The 19,851-nt window shown below is 46.4% G+C and overlaps 1 protein-coding gene across 2 annotated transcripts; it reads right to left on the bottom strand.

The window, feature by feature from the left end:
- Positions 1–2,165: 2,165 nt before the first annotated feature.
- TBC1D25 (TBC1 domain family member 25) lies at positions 2,166–18,252 on the bottom strand. 2 transcript variants are annotated; one of them, XM_055337278.1, is made up of 6 exons: positions 18,027–18,252; positions 16,326–16,435; positions 15,218–15,423; positions 4,662–4,789; positions 4,331–4,519; positions 2,166–4,054 (listed from the first exon to the last, which is right to left on the bottom strand). In XM_055337278.1, exons 1-6 carry the CDS (start codon positions 18,144–18,146, stop codon positions 2,693–2,695), a joined length of 2,115 nt encoding a protein of 704 aa, XP_055193253.1. In that variant the 5' UTR covers positions 18,147–18,252; the 3' UTR covers positions 2,166–2,692. The 2 variants fall into 2 exon arrangements, with proteins under 2 accessions (XP_055193253.1, XP_055193254.1); XM_055337279.1 differs by having other exon boundaries at positions 15,218–15,372.
- Positions 18,253–19,851: the final 1,599 nt, after the last annotated feature.

Raw genomic sequence — 19,851 nt, 5'->3', positions numbered from 1 at the left:
TTTTTTGGTCTGGAGGCAGTTATGGGGCCCCAGTGTCTAGTTGTTTTGGTGGTGAGCTCATGTTCCCCTGATGGGAGCAGCTGTTCTGGCATATACAATGTATTGCGGGAAGGCTGAAGGCCAGATATGACTCTGCTTAATCACCCTGAGTTCAAAGGGTAAAGAGACATGTGGGGAGATGAGCCAGAGGGCGGGCAGCCCCAGGCACAAGAGTAGAGCTATCACGCCCTCTGCTAGCACACCACATGACAATTCCTCTGATAGAGGTTTCATCTTTAAACCATAGAGGAGGCCATCTCCCTAGGTGTCACCACCAGCTCTGGTGTCTGGAGGGGGATGGGTGGAGGAAATGATTGCCTCTGGCTGCTCATTTCCTCCCCTCAACAGGGTTCTTGGTGCCCTGATACTATCAGCCCCCCCCCAACAACTTCAAGTGGTTTGGATGATGTCTGCATTGAGGGGCAGACAAGAACCTTCCCAAAACAACACAGGGGAGAGGTAAGAGCTAGAATTTAAACCTATCCTGTATTTGCTGCCTTCAGCCATTGCTACTCAAAACATAGGCCTTCCTTTTTGCCATAGGTCTTCATAGCTGTGCCGCAGTTTCTGGAATTCACATTTCCCTCTGTAGTTTCTCCAGGGTTGCTTTTGGGCAAGAGAGTCAGTGACTCGTGCTGTTTTCCACTGTGGCAGGAACCAGAAACCCCAAGTACCCTCAGAGACTAAGAGGTTTCTGCCCTTCAGTGGATCTGAGCTTCCTATTCACAGAAAGGACTCAGAGGTCCCAAGCTGACATACCCAGAATTGACTTGTTTGGCTCCTCAAATATCTGAGCTTGTTAATCACAGAATGTACCCAGAGGGTGTCAGCCGGTGGCTGATGAGGGGGACATTTTGGGTCCTCAGAGGGCCAGATACCCTCATATCTTGTATGGCCCTTAGACGGGGTGTGTATGTCTGAGCACCTTATCTGCACGTTAGACCCATTGTCTTAGGAGTACCCTAGACACAGAATGGCCTTGTCCCTCTCTTCGTAAAGCGAGCTCTCACTGGAGGAATGGTCAGCTTCCCCTCTGGTACTGGGGCATGATGGGAATGTTTTAAGGGTTATCTCCAGCTTCATATGGCATTCTTGGGGGAGACAGATGAGAGGATGGCTGCTCCAATGCTTCTCATCTCTGTGCCTAGTGCAGCAGCAACTTCTGGCCAGAATTGGGCATAGCCAGGCCATAACCCGAAGGAACCCAGTTACCTAACCCATTATCTGCCATGTCCTTTGTGGAGGACAGCACCTGGCCCACGAAAGAGTCTACCTTCTGAGAAGGTAAGTGGGAAAAGGGCCTTCTTTTGACCATTATCTTCCAAATAAGTAAGTGACTTATTTTAGGGCCTGCATTTTATCAGTGCTTGATTTGTGTGTCTACATAAGTGGGCTGGAGAACAGAAACCACTTATGGTGGTTTCTGTTGCTAACATGGTTTAAAACAGGCCCTCATGAGCTGCAAACCCAGTTTAGGGCTTAGAGCCCTAGGCAGGGCAGATCCAGTCTCTCAATCTGGTCCCACAACAAGTGACAAGAATTAGAAGCCTCAGACCCCCACCCAGGACTGCCAGAATTAGTGCATAAGACTCACAGGGGAGGGGGGATCCCTGGGTGGCGCAGCAGTTTAGCACCTGCCTTTGGCCCAGGGCGCGATCCTGGAGACCCAGGATCGAAACCCACGTCGGGCTCCCGGTGCATGGAGCCTGCTTCTCCCTCTGCTTATGTCTCTGCCTCTCTCTCTCATTCTGTGTGACTATCATAAATAAATAAAAATTAAAAAAAAGACTCACAGGGGAGGGTCTGGATCCTAGAAATGGTGACATGTAGAATGGGAGAAGTGGCTGGCCCAACATAAGTAGCCTGTACTGTCTAGTCTGTGTAATGAGACTTGTCCTTTTGCTTTTTTTTATTATTTAGTTATGATAGTCAGAGAGAGAGAGAGAGAGAGAGAGAGAGGCAGAGACACAGGCAGAGGGAGAAGCAGGCTCCATGCACCGAGAGCCCGACGTGGGATTCGATCCCGGGTCTCCAGGATCGCGCCCTGGGCCAAAGGCAGGCGCCAAACTGCTGCGCCACCCAGAGATCCCGAGACTTGTCCTTTTGGACTCAGGAACTCCCTCTCTTATCCCTCATTTGGGGGCCTATCCTGAAAATGTACATTCACTGCTATGATCTAGACCTTTACCGGCAGACAGATGTACCACAAAACAGCCTTAGGCCTTCCTTAAGCAGCCCTCGACCTGGGCTCACTTCCTAGAACCAATTCTTAGCACCTACTCTCCTGCCACTGGGGAAGCAGGGGCCACCCTCCACCAAGTGAAGTGTTTCAACTCCATCAGGTTAGGAGCTCCTGGGGATTCCATCTATAACAAAAACCAGAGAAAGCACAGAGAAATACACAGACCAAATGACCTTCATGTGTGCAAAGTACAGTTGTTAAAAACAAAACAACATAAATTGAGAAAGGAGGCCATGGCCTCCATGGGGCAGTGCCAAAGCAGAGCCCCATACTCTCAGACCTGGGGAGAAAGGGTCCTGCCCTCCCAACGGGTCTAGGGCTGGCAGGCAGGGAGCTGGGGTCTCACGTATAGGCTCTCATGGCAAAGAACACAGATCTGGTGGGGCTGATGGTGGGCTGGAAGGAGCCTGATCAAGATGGGGCTGTGGCCTCAGCCCCCTCCTCTGAGTCCCACACCTCTGACTGCAGGTAATCAGCAAAGAGAGCCTTGGCCCGGCGAAGGACGCGCCCCAGGTGGTGTTTTCGCACAAGGCGGTCAAAGTGCATGGCCAGCTCATTGTAATCTAGCCCATTGCGCATGATGTGGTCGCGGTGCTCCAGCAGGATGGCAAGGCAGAGGAAGAGCATAAATGGGTTCCCCCGGCCAAATTCCTGGGGTGGGGGCAGGCCCAGTGGGGGCGGGGGTGGCAGGGACTTCCCAAGTTCTTGTGGGAAGCCCAGCTCTGGCATCAAGGGGGATCCTGCAGCCACATCACCAGCGGGAGAGGCCTCCTGGGTGGATGGTGGAGATGAGGAGGATGGGGAGTCAGGACGGGAAGAGGAGGAGAATAGTGGGTCTGAGGAGTTCAATAAAGGCTCGGAGAGGGACTTGGAGCTGATGAGGGCAGCTGGTGGGGGCAGCTGAACCAGAGGGTCCCTCTTGGAGCCTGTGTTATCCCTGAGTTGCTGGAGGTCATTCAGACTGGCTTGTCTCAGGAGACGCCCCCCGCCACCAGGCCCCTGGCTGGTCGTGACCAAGTGGTCAACAGCATCTTCAAAAGCACTGCCTCCTCCACCAGCAGGCCTCAGCATGTGCCTCTGTCGTACGGGCCGCCCCCTGTGGCCACTGAAGCCAGCATCTGCCACTTGGCTGGGGGGTCCGACGAGCTCTACCTCATGTTCTGGAGGATCAGGGGGCAGCGAACTCCAGGTGACCTCAAGCATGCGGAGGGCATCATCAAAGGCAAACTCACGCTTGAGTTCAAGCAGCAGCCAGCGGTAACAGAAGAATAAGTCGTCGGCACCAGCTTCCTGTAAGTACTGGTAAAAGTCAGGATCAGCATGCCGCAGCAGCAACTTGAGATGGGCAAACTTGGTGGCCATGGCGCGGCCGTCAGGATGGAAGTTTGCGGCCAGGCGTTTCATGATGCCACAGAAGCAGACGAAGGCATGGCCTTCGTGGTCCATGACAGCGAGGATGGGTGAGGCAAGGTCACTCATGCCCTGACAGTAGGACACCTGTGGGTGGGTAACAGCATAGGTGGTAAGCAAGTCGTGCAGTGCCCGCAGGTGTGGGCCATCCTCAGGCCCCGCATAGTAGGGGTGGGCCCGGTCTGTACGCAGCACATCCTTGAGGACTGTGCTGCGGATGAATTCCAAGTCTTCAGGGCTCGCTCGTTGTGCCCACTCACTCTTGAGCTGTTCATACTCGCGACTCTTGCGTTTCATGTAGTCCATCCGCTCACGGCCTGTCAGCCCATCGGGGTATACGTTCAATAGGTACCGCCATACCACCTGGCCGGGGCAAAAGAGGTAAGGCTGAGGTTCTACAAATGAGCCACCACATCTCAGTGTATATCTGCTACCACCCACCCTGCTGCCTTGGGGCTTTTGTCTTCCTTCAGAAAAATCTGCCTTCCCACCTTGGCCTCCTAGCCCCTCCTGAAGGAGAGCTTGCTGCCCTGGAACATCTCCAAGCCATCCCATGACAGTGTGGTCCACCACATGCATCTCATGAGCTATGCATGACTGCAGGAGTGATGGATCCAATGAGTGACCGAGGAGGCTCACCTTTCGTAGAGAGGGCTCAACACCACCATGATAGATCCGCAGGCGCAACTCCTCGGGGCGGGAGAGCTGGCCCTCATGGTTCAGGTATGTGTGAAACTCAGCATCGCTCAGGGGTGGCTTGAAGGGCTTGACATCTTCTCCATACGACCAGCTCAGCACCTGTTGGACCTTAGACAAGGTGCGGCCCACCTGTGACAGAAGGAGGGAGAAGCACCACTAGTCAGCTGGGCAGGCTAGGGGAAGGTGCTAACCACATAGATTGGTCAGAATCTGGGGTGCTGGGTAGGCCTGCCCTCCTCCTACAGCTGGCCACAGGGGTCCCTGAAATCACCTGAGAGAGGATAGACTGCGTGAAGGGCAAGGCAGCTGTTGTCAGCGATGACCTTTTCTCAGCCAGTAGTACGTCAGAACCAATGACATCCTTGGGGCTGATTATGTCCCAGTCTTCCAGGAGAGGGCCTAGGTACACAGAATGACACAATACAAGAATGGGCGTTAGAGTCCCACACGTCAGGGCTGGGTTCCTCTCCTACCAAAGCCAGGCCACCCATCAGGCAATGAATGACTCCCACCCTCTCTTCCCATGTCATCTAAATCAGGAAAAACATAAAACCATGAATAATTCTTTGGTGGTAACTGTCCCACAGAATGGCTCAGCAGACTCTAAGCAGTATTTTAATGGTATAAATTAATAGTTTTGGGGCACTTGCTATGTGCCAACCATTATGAAAAGGGCTCCACTTTATGCCAAGAAGTGTTCTGAGCCTTTTACAAATATTGATTCATTTAATATTCATATCCTTCCCATGAGTTAGGTGCTGTTATTTTTTTAAAAGGTTTTATTTGTTTGTGAGAGAGAGAGAGAGAGAAAGAGAGAATGTGCATGAGCAGGGGGGAGGGGAGGGGGAGAGGGAGAGGGAGAAGCAGACTCCCCACCCAGCAGGTAGCCTGATGCAGGGCTCAATCACAGGATCCTGAGATCATGACCTGAGCTGGAGGCAGCCACTTAACCGACTAAGCCACCTAGGCACTCGGCACTATTATTATTATTGTTTCAAATATTTTTAAAAGATTTTTATCTTTAAGTAACAGCTATACCCAACATGGGGCTCAATCCCAGGACCCCAAGATCAAGAGTTGCAGGCTCTACTGACTGAGCCAGCCAGGCACCCCCAGTTAGGCTATTATTAACACCATTCTTTCTATGAGGAAACACGCACAGTCTTTATAAGATAGTTGCCCAAGACCTCACAGCTAGTGAGCGAAAGAACTAAATTTGAAGCCCAGACCCAAAGCTTGAGAGCCCAAACTCTTAATCTTATATTCACGCTAGTCTCCATCCCACAATTGGTATAGATTACCATGATCATTCTCATTTAGTAGATGATGACAAAAAAGGTTGGAACGATTAACAACTGGCCAAGATTCTCCAGCCAGGAAATGGTAGGTCTGAATATGAACCTTGTTCCAGAGCCTAGACAGACTTTAGAAGTATTTGTGGAACAGGAATGTCATAGATAATACACAGAGGAAATAGTGTTATACTGGCTCTACCCAGTTCTGGCCCTTGAAACACCAGTAGAAGTCTATTCCTTCCCTCTCTTCTTTCCTTGCCCTTGCATCTTTCCTTCCCACCTCAAATGTGATGTGATGGCTGAAGTAGCAGTGGCCATGTGAAGGGAAATTTGAGATGCTGAAAAGATGTCAGCCCTGGTGCCACAGAGCTGCTAATCTGACCACAGCAATGTCCAACAGGTTTCTTTCTTTCTTTTTTTAAAGATTTGATTTATTTGACAGAGAGAAAGAGAGTGCAGAAACAGGCAGAGAGGCAGGCAGAGGGACAGGGAGAAGCAGGTTCCTCACTGAGCAGATAGCCCACTGGGTGGGCTCCATCCTAGGACTCTGTTTCATGACCTGAGCCAAAGGCAGGTGCTTAACCGACTAAGCCACCTAGGTACCCTTGTCCAACGGACTTCAAACTCTACGAAACAAGTCAACTTTGATTTAAGCCATTGTCATTTGCAGGCAAATGCTGTTCCTAAGCAGCCTGTCGATGGAGTCCACTATACCTTCTCCCACAGAGCTGAAGGAGAAGCAAACCCTAGGCCATATTTGGATGTCATTGCCTCTCTCTGGATGTCTCACAGAGCACAGAAAATGTAAGGGGTCCAAAAGGAGAGCCCAGGGCACCTGGGTGGCTTAGTGGTTGAGCGTCTGTCTTCGGCTCAGGTTGTGATCCCAGGGTCCTGGGATTGAATCCTGCATCAGCCTTCCTGCAGGATCATGCTTCTCCCTCTGCCTGTGTCTCTGCCTCTCTCTCTATCTCTCTCATGAAAAAATAAAAATAAAATCTTTAAAACAAAACAACAAGAACAAAAGGAGAGCCCAAGATCCACTCTGGACACAGCCTCCTCCTCTGCTCCTCATGGGAGTAAACAGTGTCTCTATCTGTTCATCTGCTTGAACCCGAAACCTGAGAGACATCCTTACTGCCTCCCACTCTCTCAACTCTCAGAGCCAAACTGTCACTAAGCCCTGTGGCATCTGCATGCAGAACATACTTCAATTCTACCTCTTCTCTCATCTCTACCTTGTCACCTGTCTGAGCCACCACATCTTTCACTTGAGACTGCCTCTTTGCTCCTCTTCACTCCCTCCCAACAGTTGCCAGAGTGGTCTTTCCAAAGTATGAAAACACTTTTTAAAAAAAGATTTTATTTATTTATCTGACAGAGAGAAAGAGAGAGCAAGCATGAGCAGGGGTGTGGAATGGGGAGAGGGAGAACCAGGCTCCCCACTGAGTAGGGGGCTTGACGCAGGGCTCGACCCCAGGACCCTGAGATCATGACCCAAGCCGAAGGCAGACACTTAACCGACTGGGCCACCCAAGCGCCCCCAAAACATGAAAACACTTAACAGATAAAATGAAGAAGGTCAAACTAATGGTCTGAAAGACCAAACAGAAGAACCCCTTCAAGGTGCAGAGCTACAGCTTGATGATTTGAGTGAAAACGAGGAGAGGACAATTCCAGGAGATGCAAGATGCAAGTAGTTCTGCTCCTCAACTCTGAAAGCAAGAAGACAGTGGTTTGCAGCACCCATGGAGCGCTCAGAAGAAAGGCTTGAGATGCAAGGGCTCCACCCACCCAGCCAAGACAGTACATATCTATCTTGGCCAGAGAAAGACGTTTTTCGTCACTGGAATACATCCAACCCTTGCACCTTATTGGAGAACAAGAAGTTCTTTAAGCAAATGACTCCCGAATCACAATGCAGGCTCCAAGTGGGGGAAGGCAAAAGGGAAGGTAAATGGCGACAGGCTACAAGTTTTTAATATGTGTAGTTAAACATGAAATGACAAAGGTACTGTGATTGGGAGTTTATAATATTAAGCATTACATTAGGATTACTGAAAGTGATCTACTATAAAGAAAATACAACGATAGCCTGGAACTGAAAAAGAAATCATTACAAAAAATACACACACACACACACACACACACACGTGTGTGTGTGTGTGTGTGTGTGTGTGTATATATATATATATATGTATGTATATATGTATATATAGAAATTACTATCTAAACCAAACTCAGAAGTTAAAGGTTAGGGATCAGAGTAAAAGTAAGAATTAAAAGTGTTCCATGGGATGCCTGGGTGGCTCAGTGGTTGAGAGTGGGCCTTTGGCTCGGGTCATGATCCCAGGGTCCTGGGATTGAGTCCTGCTTCGGGCTCCCCATGGGAGCTTGCTTCTCTCTCTGCCTATGTCTCTGCCTCTCTCTGTGTGTCTCCCATGACTAAATAAATAAAAACTTAAAAAAATTAAAAAAATAAAAGTGTTCCAAAGCTTCCATTTCAAGGGCCTGGGAGGGTGGGAGAGACTGGAGGGAAAACAGTTTAACTGTCAATTGAGTAAAAAAAGCATAAATCCTGGTATGGGGTTTTTGTGAGAGACATACCTAAAATTACGTGACAAAGAATGGTTGAAAACTGAAGAAACCCAAGGTATTCTTGGCAAACACCAACAGAGGCAAGTACAGCCATGTGAATGTCAGAAAAAGCACTGCTCAAGGGCAAAAGTATTACAGGAAAAGAGAGACATTCTATATTGCTTAAGAAAAGAAAGAAGCCATTAATAGAATGGGCAAAGGATTTCTATAAGCACAATCTCATCCAGTGGCAAAGCCTGATCTGAACTATATATAGTCTTTATATAACCTACTAAGTGTGAATGTGTACATATTTCCCCTGAAGAAGCATCCAAATGTTTCAGTATGGAGTGCTGTCCCAGGCCCTACTTGTGGTATTACATGATATATGCTATACATACTACATTTTCCTATAAAATTGTCAAACTTCCCAAAACCCTAAATTAATATATAAATTCTGTGCAATGCCAATCAGAAATCTAATTGGGTTTTTCCTGGAACTGGATAAAAATTACTTTAAGGATCATATGGAAGAATTCACATTTAAGAATAGTTAAGGGGCAGCCCTGGTGGTGCAGCGGTTTAGCGCTGCCTGCAGCCCGGGGTGTGATCCTGGAGACCCGGCATCGAGTCCCACATCGGGCTTCCTGCATGGAGCCTGCTTCTCCCTCTGCCTGTGTCTCTGCCTCTCTCGCTCTCTCTGAATGAATAAATAAATAAATCTTAAAAAAAATAAGAATAGTTAAGAAAAAGAAGAGCCAAGAAAAAGAATAGTGGGAGGATGGCAATGCTTGCCTTATTAAAATTAACCACAAAACCAGTGTGATAAAAATATGATATCAGCACAGAAATAGACAAACGGAGCCAATGGGTAGAATGTGATAGAGAGCCCAGAAATAAATCCAAGTACACATGGCAACTCAGTGTATAATAAAAGTGTCATTCCAAATCAGTGTAAACAAGGTGGTTCTTTAATAAATGATGCTGGCATAACTGTTTTTCTGGAATTTTTTGAAAACAACTAGGTGTACTTATCACAATGTTCACAGAGTAGAGATTTATATGTAAAAAAATAAAATAATAAGCATATTAGAAGAAAACATAGGAGAATATCTGTACAAACTTGTGGATGGGAAGATGTTCCAAAGTAAGGGGAGATACTCAGAAGTCATAAAGGAAGAGATAGATATTATGTATAAGACTGCATGCAGGGACGCCTGGGTGGCTCAGCGGTTTAGAGCCTGCCCTCGGCCCAGGGCCTGATCCTGGAGTCCCAAGATCAAGTCCCACATCAGGCTTCCTGCATGGAGCCTGCTTCTCCCTCTGCCTGTGTCTCTGCCTCTCTCTCTGTGTCTCTCATGAATAAATAAATAAAATCTTAAAAAAAAGACTGCATGTAAATTTCAGTTTTCAATAGGACAAAAGAAAAAGACACTATAAGCAAAGCCATAAAACAAAAGATAAGCTGGGAAAAAATATTGGCAGTACATATGACAATATGACAAAGAGGATTTGTATCACAATAGCACAAATTGGTTGAAGGTCTAGGCTTGGTAATTTTCCGTTTGTAGAGGTGACAGAAACTGACTTCTTCCCAGAAAGAGGACTGGCCATACAAGGTGTCACAACATGCCTGGGTGCTTTCATAGTCATGAACATGATCACAGGAACATCATTAATAATATTTATAATAACAGCCCTATCTATTGGATACTTACATAGTTTGAGACCATTTATGTTAAACATATACCATTTGTGGTTATATACAAATATGATAAGAATATATTTATGTTTATATGTAGATAAACATGTGTATGTGTATGAGTAAGGAGCTGCAATATTACTCATCAAGCTAATCATAGTGGTTCCTGTAGGGCAAAAGGGTAGGGGATCAAGATTTGGCACAGTGGTTCCAGGAGACTTCAGCATTATTTGAAATGTTTTCATTTTTCATAAGGAAAATGTATTTACTGGGTAATTAAATTTAATTAATTAAAAATTAATTTTTAATTTCTTTCTTTTTAAAAAGATTTTATTTATTCATTCATGAGAGGCACAGACAGAGAGGCAGAGACATAGGCAGAGGGAGAAGCCCTCCTCGCAGGGAGCCCGATGTGGGACTCAATCCTGGAATCATGCCCTGAGCCAAAGGCAAATGCTTAACCACTGAGCCACCCAGGCATCCCTAAAAATTAATTCCTTTAAAAAAATGCAACTTCAATCAAATTCCCATTAGAATTTTAATGGACTGATAAGCTAATTCTATTAAATGAGAAGAACAGTAAGTGCACAAGAATATTTAAGAAACATTTTTAAAAAGGAAAACTTTAAAACATGTCATAAAGCTTTGTGATTAAAACAACATGGAACTGGTTTGGATTTAACAAAGAGATCAATATAAGACGACCTGGAGTTCAGAAACAGGTTTGTTTCCCAAATGCAGGCAGGAATCTGGTAGATGAGACAATGGTAGGAAAAGAATGGACTCACCAATAACTGGAAAGTTGATTCTCAAGGTGCCTGGGTGGCTCAGTCAGTTAAGTGTCTGCCTTTGGCTCAGGTCATAATCCCGGGGTACTGGGGTCAAGCCCCATATGGGGCTCCCTGCTCAGTGGGGAGCCTGCTTCTCCCTCTGCCTTTGCCCCTTCCCTCTGCTCATACTCTAATAAATTAAAAAAAAAATCTCAAAAAAAGAAAGTCAGGGGCATCTGGGTGGCTCAGTGTCTAAGCATCTGCCTTTGGCTCACGTTGTGATCCCAGGGTCCTGGAATCGAGTCCTGCATCAGGCTGCCTACAGGGAGCCTGCTTCTCCCTCTGCCTATGTCTCTGCCTCTCATGAATAAATGAATAAAATCTTTAAAAAAAACAAAGAAAGTCAATCCTCTAAAAAGAATGTTTAAATGTCTTTTTGTCAAATTGGTAAGTGTCTGTCTCTCTGCTTTATTTGCATTCCTCTCAGTTCTTATACAGTTGGGGTTTTCTTCATGTTATTAGCTGTACAGATTTGATTTCTTTACCAAAGGAGTGTCACTGTGTCCATTTTATAGGTGAGGAAACCAAAGCTTGGGGAATTAGTTAAGTGAGTGATCCAAGCACACAGGGCTACTCTGGCAGAAGTTCCTGTCTCCAGCTACCTGTCTTTTTCTGTCTCTGCCCATCTTTGTCACTATCTTTCTCTCTGACTCCAGTTTTTTCCTCTCTTTCCACCTCTCTCTCTTTTTCTCTAGGCTGCTAATCTTAATAAGCCCACAATTTCATAGAATCAAATGGTTAAGAGCAAGGACTCTGGACTAGTTCAGCCACCACTTGAGTTCAAATCCTGCTCTTCCACTAACTGTGTGACATGCACAAGTCCTGTTCCCCTCTCTGAGCCTGTTTCCTCATCTATAATGTAGGGATGACCATCATGCCTACCCTGTAGGATTGTTTTGACAATCTAATGAATAAATATTATGTGTGTAGAATGGTCCTGAGTGTTCAACACATGTTAGCTATTTATATGTTACCTCTCATCCCAAATGGGCATGTAAATTCCCTGAGGCTGGGAACCATGACTTTCACTCTCCAACTTTTTAATTTAATTTTATTATTAATTTATTTTTAAAGATTTTAGGGCAGCCCAGGTGGCTCAGCGGTTTAGCGCTGCCTTCAGCCCAGGGTGTGGTCCTGGGGACCCAGGATCCAGTCCCATAGCAGGCTCCCTGCATGGAATGGAGCCTGCTTCTCCGTCTGCCTGTGTCTCTGCCTTTCTCTCTCTGTGTGTGTCTCTCATGAATAAATAAAATCTTATAAATAAAAAGATTTTATTTATTTATTCATGAGACACACAGAGAGAGATGCAGAGACAAAGACAGAGGGAGAAGCAGGATCCTTGCAGGGAGCCCAATGTGGGAGTTGATCTCTGGACTGGGATCATGCCCTAAGCTGAAGGCAGATCCTCAACCACTGAGCCACCCAGGTGTCCCTTTAAAGATTTATTTATTATTTTTTTATTTTTATTTTTTTAAAAGATTTTATTCATTCATGAGAGACACACACAGAGAGAGAGAGGTAGAGACACAGGCAAAGGGAGAAGCAGGCTCCACGCAGGGAGCCTGACATGGGACTCAATCCCGGGTCTCCAGGATCAGGCCCTGGGCTGAAGGCGGTGCTAAACCGCTGAGCCACCCGCGCTGCCCTATTTATTATTTTAAAAAAAGATTTATTTATTCATTTTAAAGAGAGAGAGAGAGAGAGAGAGACAGAGACAGAGACAGAGTGGAGGGAGGGTCAGTGGGAGAAAAATCTTCCAGCAGACTCCCTGCTGAGTGTGGAGCTGGATGTGGGGCCCGATCCCGTGACCCATGAGACCATTACCCAAGGCGAAACCTAGAGTTGGAAAATCAATTGACTGAGCCACCTAGGAGCCCCAATAGTTTATTTATTTGCTTGAGAGAGAGAGAGAGAGAGAGAGAGAGAGAGAGCAAGCAAGCACGAGTGGGGGAAGGTACAGAGGGAGAGAGAGAGTAAAGCAGACTCTTTGCTGAACACAGAGCCCGAGGCAGGGCTCGATGCCAGGACCCTAAGATCACAAACTGAGCCAAAGTCAGACAGATGCTTAACTGACTAAGCCATCGAAGCACCAAGTTTTTATTTTAAAAAATTTCAAATCTACAATAAAGTTAAGCCCATACATCCTTCATCTAGCTCCCCTAACTGTTCAATTTTGCCACATTTGCTTCTTTTTGCTTTCTCCATATAGACACATATTGTTTTTTATTATTCTTTTATCTTTTTTAAAAAAGATTTTTATTTATTTATTCATGAGAGACACACAGAGTGAAAGGCAGAGACATAGGCAGAGGGAAAAGCAGGCTTCATGCAGGGAGCCCGATGTAGGACTTGATCCTGGGACTCCAAGATCATGCCCTGAGCCAAAGGCAGACATCCAACCGCTGAGCTACCCAGGTGTCCCTCTTTTATTTTATCTTAAATTTTTAAAGATTTTATTTATGTGAGAGAGAGCAATAGAGAGAGAGCATGTGAGCAATAGCAGCAGGAAGGGGCCAGGGAGACTTCCTGCTGAGCAGGCTGCCCGATGATGCGGGGCAGGTAAGCCACCCAGACACCTCTACATAGTAGTTTTCTTTTAAAGATTTATTCACTAAAAAAAAAAAAAGATTTATTTACTTATTTCAGAGAGAGAAATGAGAGAGAATGCGCGGAGGGGAGGGGCAGAGGGAGAGAGAATGCTTGAGTAGACTCCCAACCAGTGCAGAGCCCAACATGAGGCTCAGTCCCAGGACTGTGAGATCATGACCTGAACTGAAATCAAGAGTTAGCCCCTTAACCGACTGAACCACCCAGGCACCCCAATACATATATCTTTTTCCAATACATATTATTTTTTGCTGAATTATTTGCAGACATCATGACACTTTACCCCTTAATGCTTAACTGTGTTTTTCCTGAGAACAAGGACATTTTCCTTGAATAACCATAATGTTATTACCATACCCAGGACATTTAACATTGATACAATATTATCATCTAATATATGGTTCATAATCAAATTTTTTGGGCCCATGTCTTAATTTATCTGTGCATTCCCAGGGACCAACACATGTAAGAGTCAGGGAACGAATATGAGAAGAGAGGAAGTGGCTGAGAAATCAAAGGAACAATGAATGGGTGAACATGAGTGCAGGATGAATGAATGGATAAACATAATCATCATTATCATAATCAGCATTGTTATAATTATGTGTTATTATTTTTAAAGATTTATTTATTTATTCATGAGATACACAGACTGTGATAGAGAGGCAGAGACACAGGCAGAGGGAGAAGCAGGCTCCATGCAGGGAGCCCAATGTAGGACTTGATCCTGGATTCCAGAATAATGACCTGAACCAAAGGCAGGTGCCCAACCGCTGAGCCACCCAGGCGTCCCTAATTATGTGTTATTATAACGGAAACATACAATATTACATCTCTATTGTTATGCTGCATTATATAATTATTACCTATATTACTAGATGATATGTTATAATAGGAAACATAATTGTTAGATACTTATTGTTAGAATATATATATATATATATAAAGATTTTATTTACTTGAAAGAGAGAGAGAGAGAGAGAGAGAGAGAGAGAGAGCGTGCATGCATGCACGCATACAGGAGTAGTGGGGAGGGGCAGTGGGAGATGGAAAAGCAGACTCTGCTGAACAGGAAGCCAGATGCAGGGCTTGATCTCAGAGCCCTGGGATCATGATCTGAGCCAAAGGGAGACGCTTAACTGAGCCACCCAGGCACCCCTGAAGCTAATATTTTATTTTTATTTTTTATTTTTTAAAGATTTATTTATTTATGAGAGAGAGAGAGAGAGAGAGAGAGAAAGACATAGGCAGAGGGAGAAGCAGGCTCCTTGCAGGGAACCCAACGCGGGACTCAATCTCAGAACTCCAGGATCATGCCCTGAGCCGAAGGCAGACGTTCAATCACTCAGCCATCCAGGCATCCCATGGAGCTAATATTTTAAAAATACTTTTATTTATTTTATTTCAGAGAGGGGGGAGGGAAAGGGGGGAATTTCAAGCAGACTCCACAGTGAGTGCAGAACCTGACACAGGCTCCATCTCATGACCCTGAGATCATGACCTGAGCTGAAACCAAGAGTTGGATGCTCAACCAACTGGGCCACCTAGAGCTAATATTTTTTGAGCATTCTCCTCGCTGCCATGCATTGTTCCAGGCATTTTATGTGAGTTTCCCTGTTTAATCCTCATGATGGCCCTAAGATATCATTATTTCTACTTTACAGGTGAGGCAACTGAGGCCCAGTGGCCAAGCCAGGATATGGACTTAGGATACCTTTTTCTCAAGCTCATTGTGAGGGAATGTATTGGAAGGGGTGGAGTCATCCTATGGGGAAAGGGTGGGTCCCAGAGCAGTGGCCCCAGGGGGCCAGGTACTCACTGTCCTCGGTGGGCCGAATGTCCACCCGAAGCTGCAGATAAGGTTTGGAGGCTGTGGCGAAGGCTGTGCTGAGGTCCCAGTCAGACAGGAGTGAGAGGTAAGTCTCCTGCCCTAGCCGATCCCGACCCAGGTAGCTGATGCCAAAGTTCTTCTTCCTGGACAGAGGAGGTGTGGCAGCTCTCAAGTGCCCCCGGTGCCCTGGAGGCCTGAGGGCCAGTTTCCACAAAAAGCCAGGGAAGGCAGAGATGAAGTCAAACAACTCCCTACTATGTATTGGGTACTGTGCCAAGGATGGTGGGAAGTCTGAGGTCAGATAGTTTATCTCCACTTTGTTATACAAACACAGATAACAGATACACACCTGCTTGTATCTACAGGGTACACTGAAAACTTACAATGTTGGTCCCTTCTAGGGAGGGTAACAGGGTAGTTAAGGGATAGAAGTGGGAAGAAAACAGCCTTCCTATTGCATAAAAAATAAAGCAATCTGTCTGTTACCTTTCACAACAAAAAAAATGTTTAAGAAAAAAGATAAAAAAACAACTAAGTACTTGTTCTTCAGATACACTTGTGCAACTATGCAATGAAGTATGTTGGTAACTACTGTAACCATGGAAACGTCCTAAGTACACATCACTTTTGTACTCCTTGAATTTGTTACCACTTACATGTACTTCTCCAAAATAACAACCACAACAAAATAACCATCATACCTGTCCCCAAGAGACACCACTTTTCATCTATCAGGTCGGCAAATTTTCCAATGTTTTCTAATAAGCAATGTTTCCAAGGGAAACAGGCATTTTATATGCTGCTGGTGAGATTATAAATTGGCAAAAACCTGTCCAGGATGCATTTTGGAAACACTCTCTGAAAATTTTAAAAAGCATACACCCTTAGCCCAGTAATATCACTGTTAGGAATTTATCCTATGACTAGATTTCCTCAAATATTCCAGGATATGCAAATGTGGGAGTTCACTATGGTATTATTTGTAATAATGAAACAAACAAAAAAAAACCCCGTACCAAACAACAACAAAAACGCCAAACAACCACTGTTGAGGTGGGTGGCCCCATGGTCGGTCCCCCAGTAACCCATAACTCACCCATTCAAATCAAAGGCTCGGATGAGGATGTGCTGCAATACATCGAGTGAGGTGATCTGGGGGTCAACGGCAAAAGAACGGAACTCCGGTGGCAAGAAGCTGTCACACTTCTGGGGAGAGAAGACACAGGGTGGGCCACCAGGGGCCATGCATCACCAGGCTGAAGTGGAGTGAGGGATAGGAGGCAAGGTCAGACAAGTGGTGGGCGGGGGGGCAGATGGAGGCAGGGGTTCCGGGCCTTGGTGAGGGCTTTGGTTGTTGCTCTGAGTAAGGGGGAAGACTTGGAGGGTTCTATGCAGAGGAGGGATGTGATCTGACTTAGGATTTTTAACAGGATCCTTCTGACTGCTCTTAGAAGAACAGACTGTGGGGGGCAAGGGAGAAAGCAGCAGTCCAGTGAGGAGGAGGCCACTGCAATAGTCTAAGCACCCAATCCTTCTTTGTCCCCTGCAACGATGGCTGTCAGGATCACCATGTCCAGTCTGGTCCCCATTAAATCAATACTCCATGCTGCACCGATTTAGCTCATCTATCTACAATTCATACTACCCTGCTTAAATCTCATCAAAGGCAACCCCAGGGTTCCCAGAAGGTAAGCCTATAGGACTCTGGCCAGCCTGTCTTCAGTCAGCTTTTTTGAACTCCACACTCTGGTACTACCAAACTGCTTGGAAATTATTTTGAACACATCCTGGCTTCAAGACTTTGCTTGTATGGATCCCCCTGTCTGGAAAGTCCTTCCCACTTTCTTCCAACCGGCTAGACACAGCTCAGGCATCATCTCTTTTCTGAATTCCCAAACCTCTACATTAGAGCCTCCTGTATTACCCTGAGGTGATCCATTTACTTCTTTCCAGAATCTACTTTCTTTCATCAACACCAGTCCCACCACCCTAGTCCTAGCCACCGTTTTCATTTCCTGCAGCCATGGCAACAGCTTTATTACTTAGAATACATGTCAAAGGCCCTTCACAATCTGCCTCCCTTTTACCTCTTCGTTTTACTCCCTACCTGTTCCAGCAATATGGGAACCTAAGGGAACATGCCAAGCTCATCCCCACTTCCAGCCGTTGCCCTTGCTGGTCTCTCTGCTTCCACTCATCCTCCTTTAGGGACATGGACGATTCCTTTTAAGGGGGGTGTCTCTGCTCTTTCAGTACCTCTCTAGGGACTTCCCGCTACAACTGTGGCCAAAGTAACTCCCTAGTTCAGAAGCTTTTTAGTTACTTCCTCACGACATTCACCACTGTCCAAAACATCTCACTTATTTAGCGGTCTTCCCGAGAAGCATGTAGTAAGCTCATCCAGGGTGAGATTGTAAATTGGCACAAAAGTGCAGTCTCAACATACATGTTAATTCACTTCAGCACCTCCTTTTCAGACACCAACAGCCCCCCTCACGCCTCGACTACTAAGGCCCCTCCTCCAGCTCTATGGTCCCTCCTCTCTACCCATTATCTCCACCTATCTCCTTAGGCCCCTATCCCTCCATTTTCAATCCCTACGTTCTCAGGCCCTGCCCAACATTTCCAGGTCCAGCCTCCCCCCTCGCCCGTCCCCATCACCATAACTCTGCCCTCAAGCCTCGCCCCTCAGGTTAACACCCCAAATCTCGGGCCCCGCCCTCCAACCTAGGAGAGTCACCGCCTTCCCCTCCCCTGGGCACCCCCGGCAGGCAGGCCGACCAGCTGTCAGCCTCACCTTGACTCGGACCCGTACCACCTCTCGCTCCTCCTCCTCAGCCGCCGCCGCCTGGGCTCCCCCACCAGGTGGGGGCGCTCCAGAGCCGGCCAAGTCCGAGGATCCAGAGGCCGACGCCATCCCGCCGCCAGCCGCCTCAGGGCGACGGTTGACCGTTGCCCCCCACCACTGTGCGCACTCCGGAGTCCCGGCGCCGGCGGCCCCACCTTGCGCCCTGGCGCAGGCGCAGAGGCTGCCGTGCGATCCTGCCCCCCCACTGCCCCTCCCACCAAGCGCAGGGTGGAGATGGCCTCTACGCATGCGCTTCAGATGCTGTTGCCAAGTGTCCCGCCTCCAAAACCTGAGCATTGTGCCTCATTTCCAGCCGTGCGCAGGCGCCTTCTGAGGTCCCACCTCCCCCCGCCTACGGTTCGGTTTTTTGGACAGTTCACTTCCGGATTCGCTCGCATGTAACAGAGACAATCTATTCTGGCGAGAGAAGTGGGCGGGGAAAAGAAGCTGCTGTGCGGTGACGTCAGTCTCCACGCCCCGCCCCACTCGCCTCGCGCATCTGCTTAGCAGATGATGTCATGTATTTCAAACCGCCTGTAGCCCTCGCTTCAAGTCGGCTGAATGGAAAAATAATCCTTTTTCCAGAATCTTTTTAAAATAGTTTACACCATGTGAAAATTCATGGAGCTGTTCATTTGTGACTTCTGCAGTTTTTATCTGCATGACATATTTCAATAAATAACTTACCAAAAAAGCTGTTTTTACACTCTCTGGAGGTCCTAGCTTTTTAAGTTTGCCTTCATTTTATTTAATCCTTGCAACACGTTGCAGTCAGTCCTGTTATTAAACAGTGTGTGTCCACTAATATCTGCTGAATGAACATATTTTAGACTTCTCAAATCAAAATACATGAAGGCATTCTTTTCACTTCATTGCACATCCATCTGGTTTGGACAAAATACAGACTGCCCTTACCAGTGTAATTTCTAACAAAGAAGTCCTGTAAGATGCCTGGACTTGTTATTGTTGCAGTGTTGTATGAATGCTACTCTTAACTTTTTAGAAAAGTCTGTGATTCTATTGTGGTATCTTTTTAAAAAAAGATTTTATTTATTTATTTGAGAGAGAGAGAACGAAGGGGGTGGAGGGGCAGAGGGAGAGGGAGAAGCAGACTCTCCAGTGAGCAAGGAGCCCCATGTGGGGCTTGATTCCAGGACGCAGGGATTAAGACCTGAGCTGAAGGTAGACACTTAACCCACTGAACCACCCAGGCGCCCCTATTTTGGTATCTTCTTTTTTTTTTCTAAAGACTTTATTCATTAGAGGCACAGAGAGTGGCAGAGACACAGGCAGAGGGAGAAGCAGGCTCCATGCAGGGAGCCTGATGTGGGATTCGATCCCAGGACCCCAGGATCATGCCCTGAGCCAAAGGCAGATGCTCAACTGCTGAGCCACCCAGCCATCCCTATTTTGGTATCTTCTTAAATAAATAGTTTCCTTGGTATTAATATTAGATAGTTGTCAATTTTCTAGAAGGTATAAATAATGGAGTTTTTTTTTTTTTTTTGAAAACCAAAGAAAGGTTTTTGGCACATATCTTTTGACCCATGTGCTTGAGTAAAAAACTTTACTTCTTATGGCTCTGCTGGATTTTCTGAAATAAGGAATTTGAGAGTGTGTTTCTCATTAAAATTATCATAGGGTGGGATGAGTAAAACAGTAGTCTGGATTCTGGAGTTCAATCCTGATGGCATTGGAGCAGAGGTTTTGTTTATTTTTAAAAAATATTTTATTTATTCGTGAGAGATACACAGAGAGGCAGAGACACAGGCAG

Source organism: Nyctereutes procyonoides, unplaced genomic scaffold (assembly GCF_905146905.1).
Source record: "Nyctereutes procyonoides isolate TBG_1078 unplaced genomic scaffold, NYPRO_anot_genome, whole genome shotgun sequence".
In the NCBI taxonomy this organism is placed as follows: Eukaryota; Metazoa; Chordata; class Mammalia; order Carnivora; family Canidae; genus Nyctereutes; species Nyctereutes procyonoides.
The sequence above is the reverse complement of the archived record's forward strand: the minus strand, read 5'-3'. Positions and strand labels throughout refer to the sequence as shown.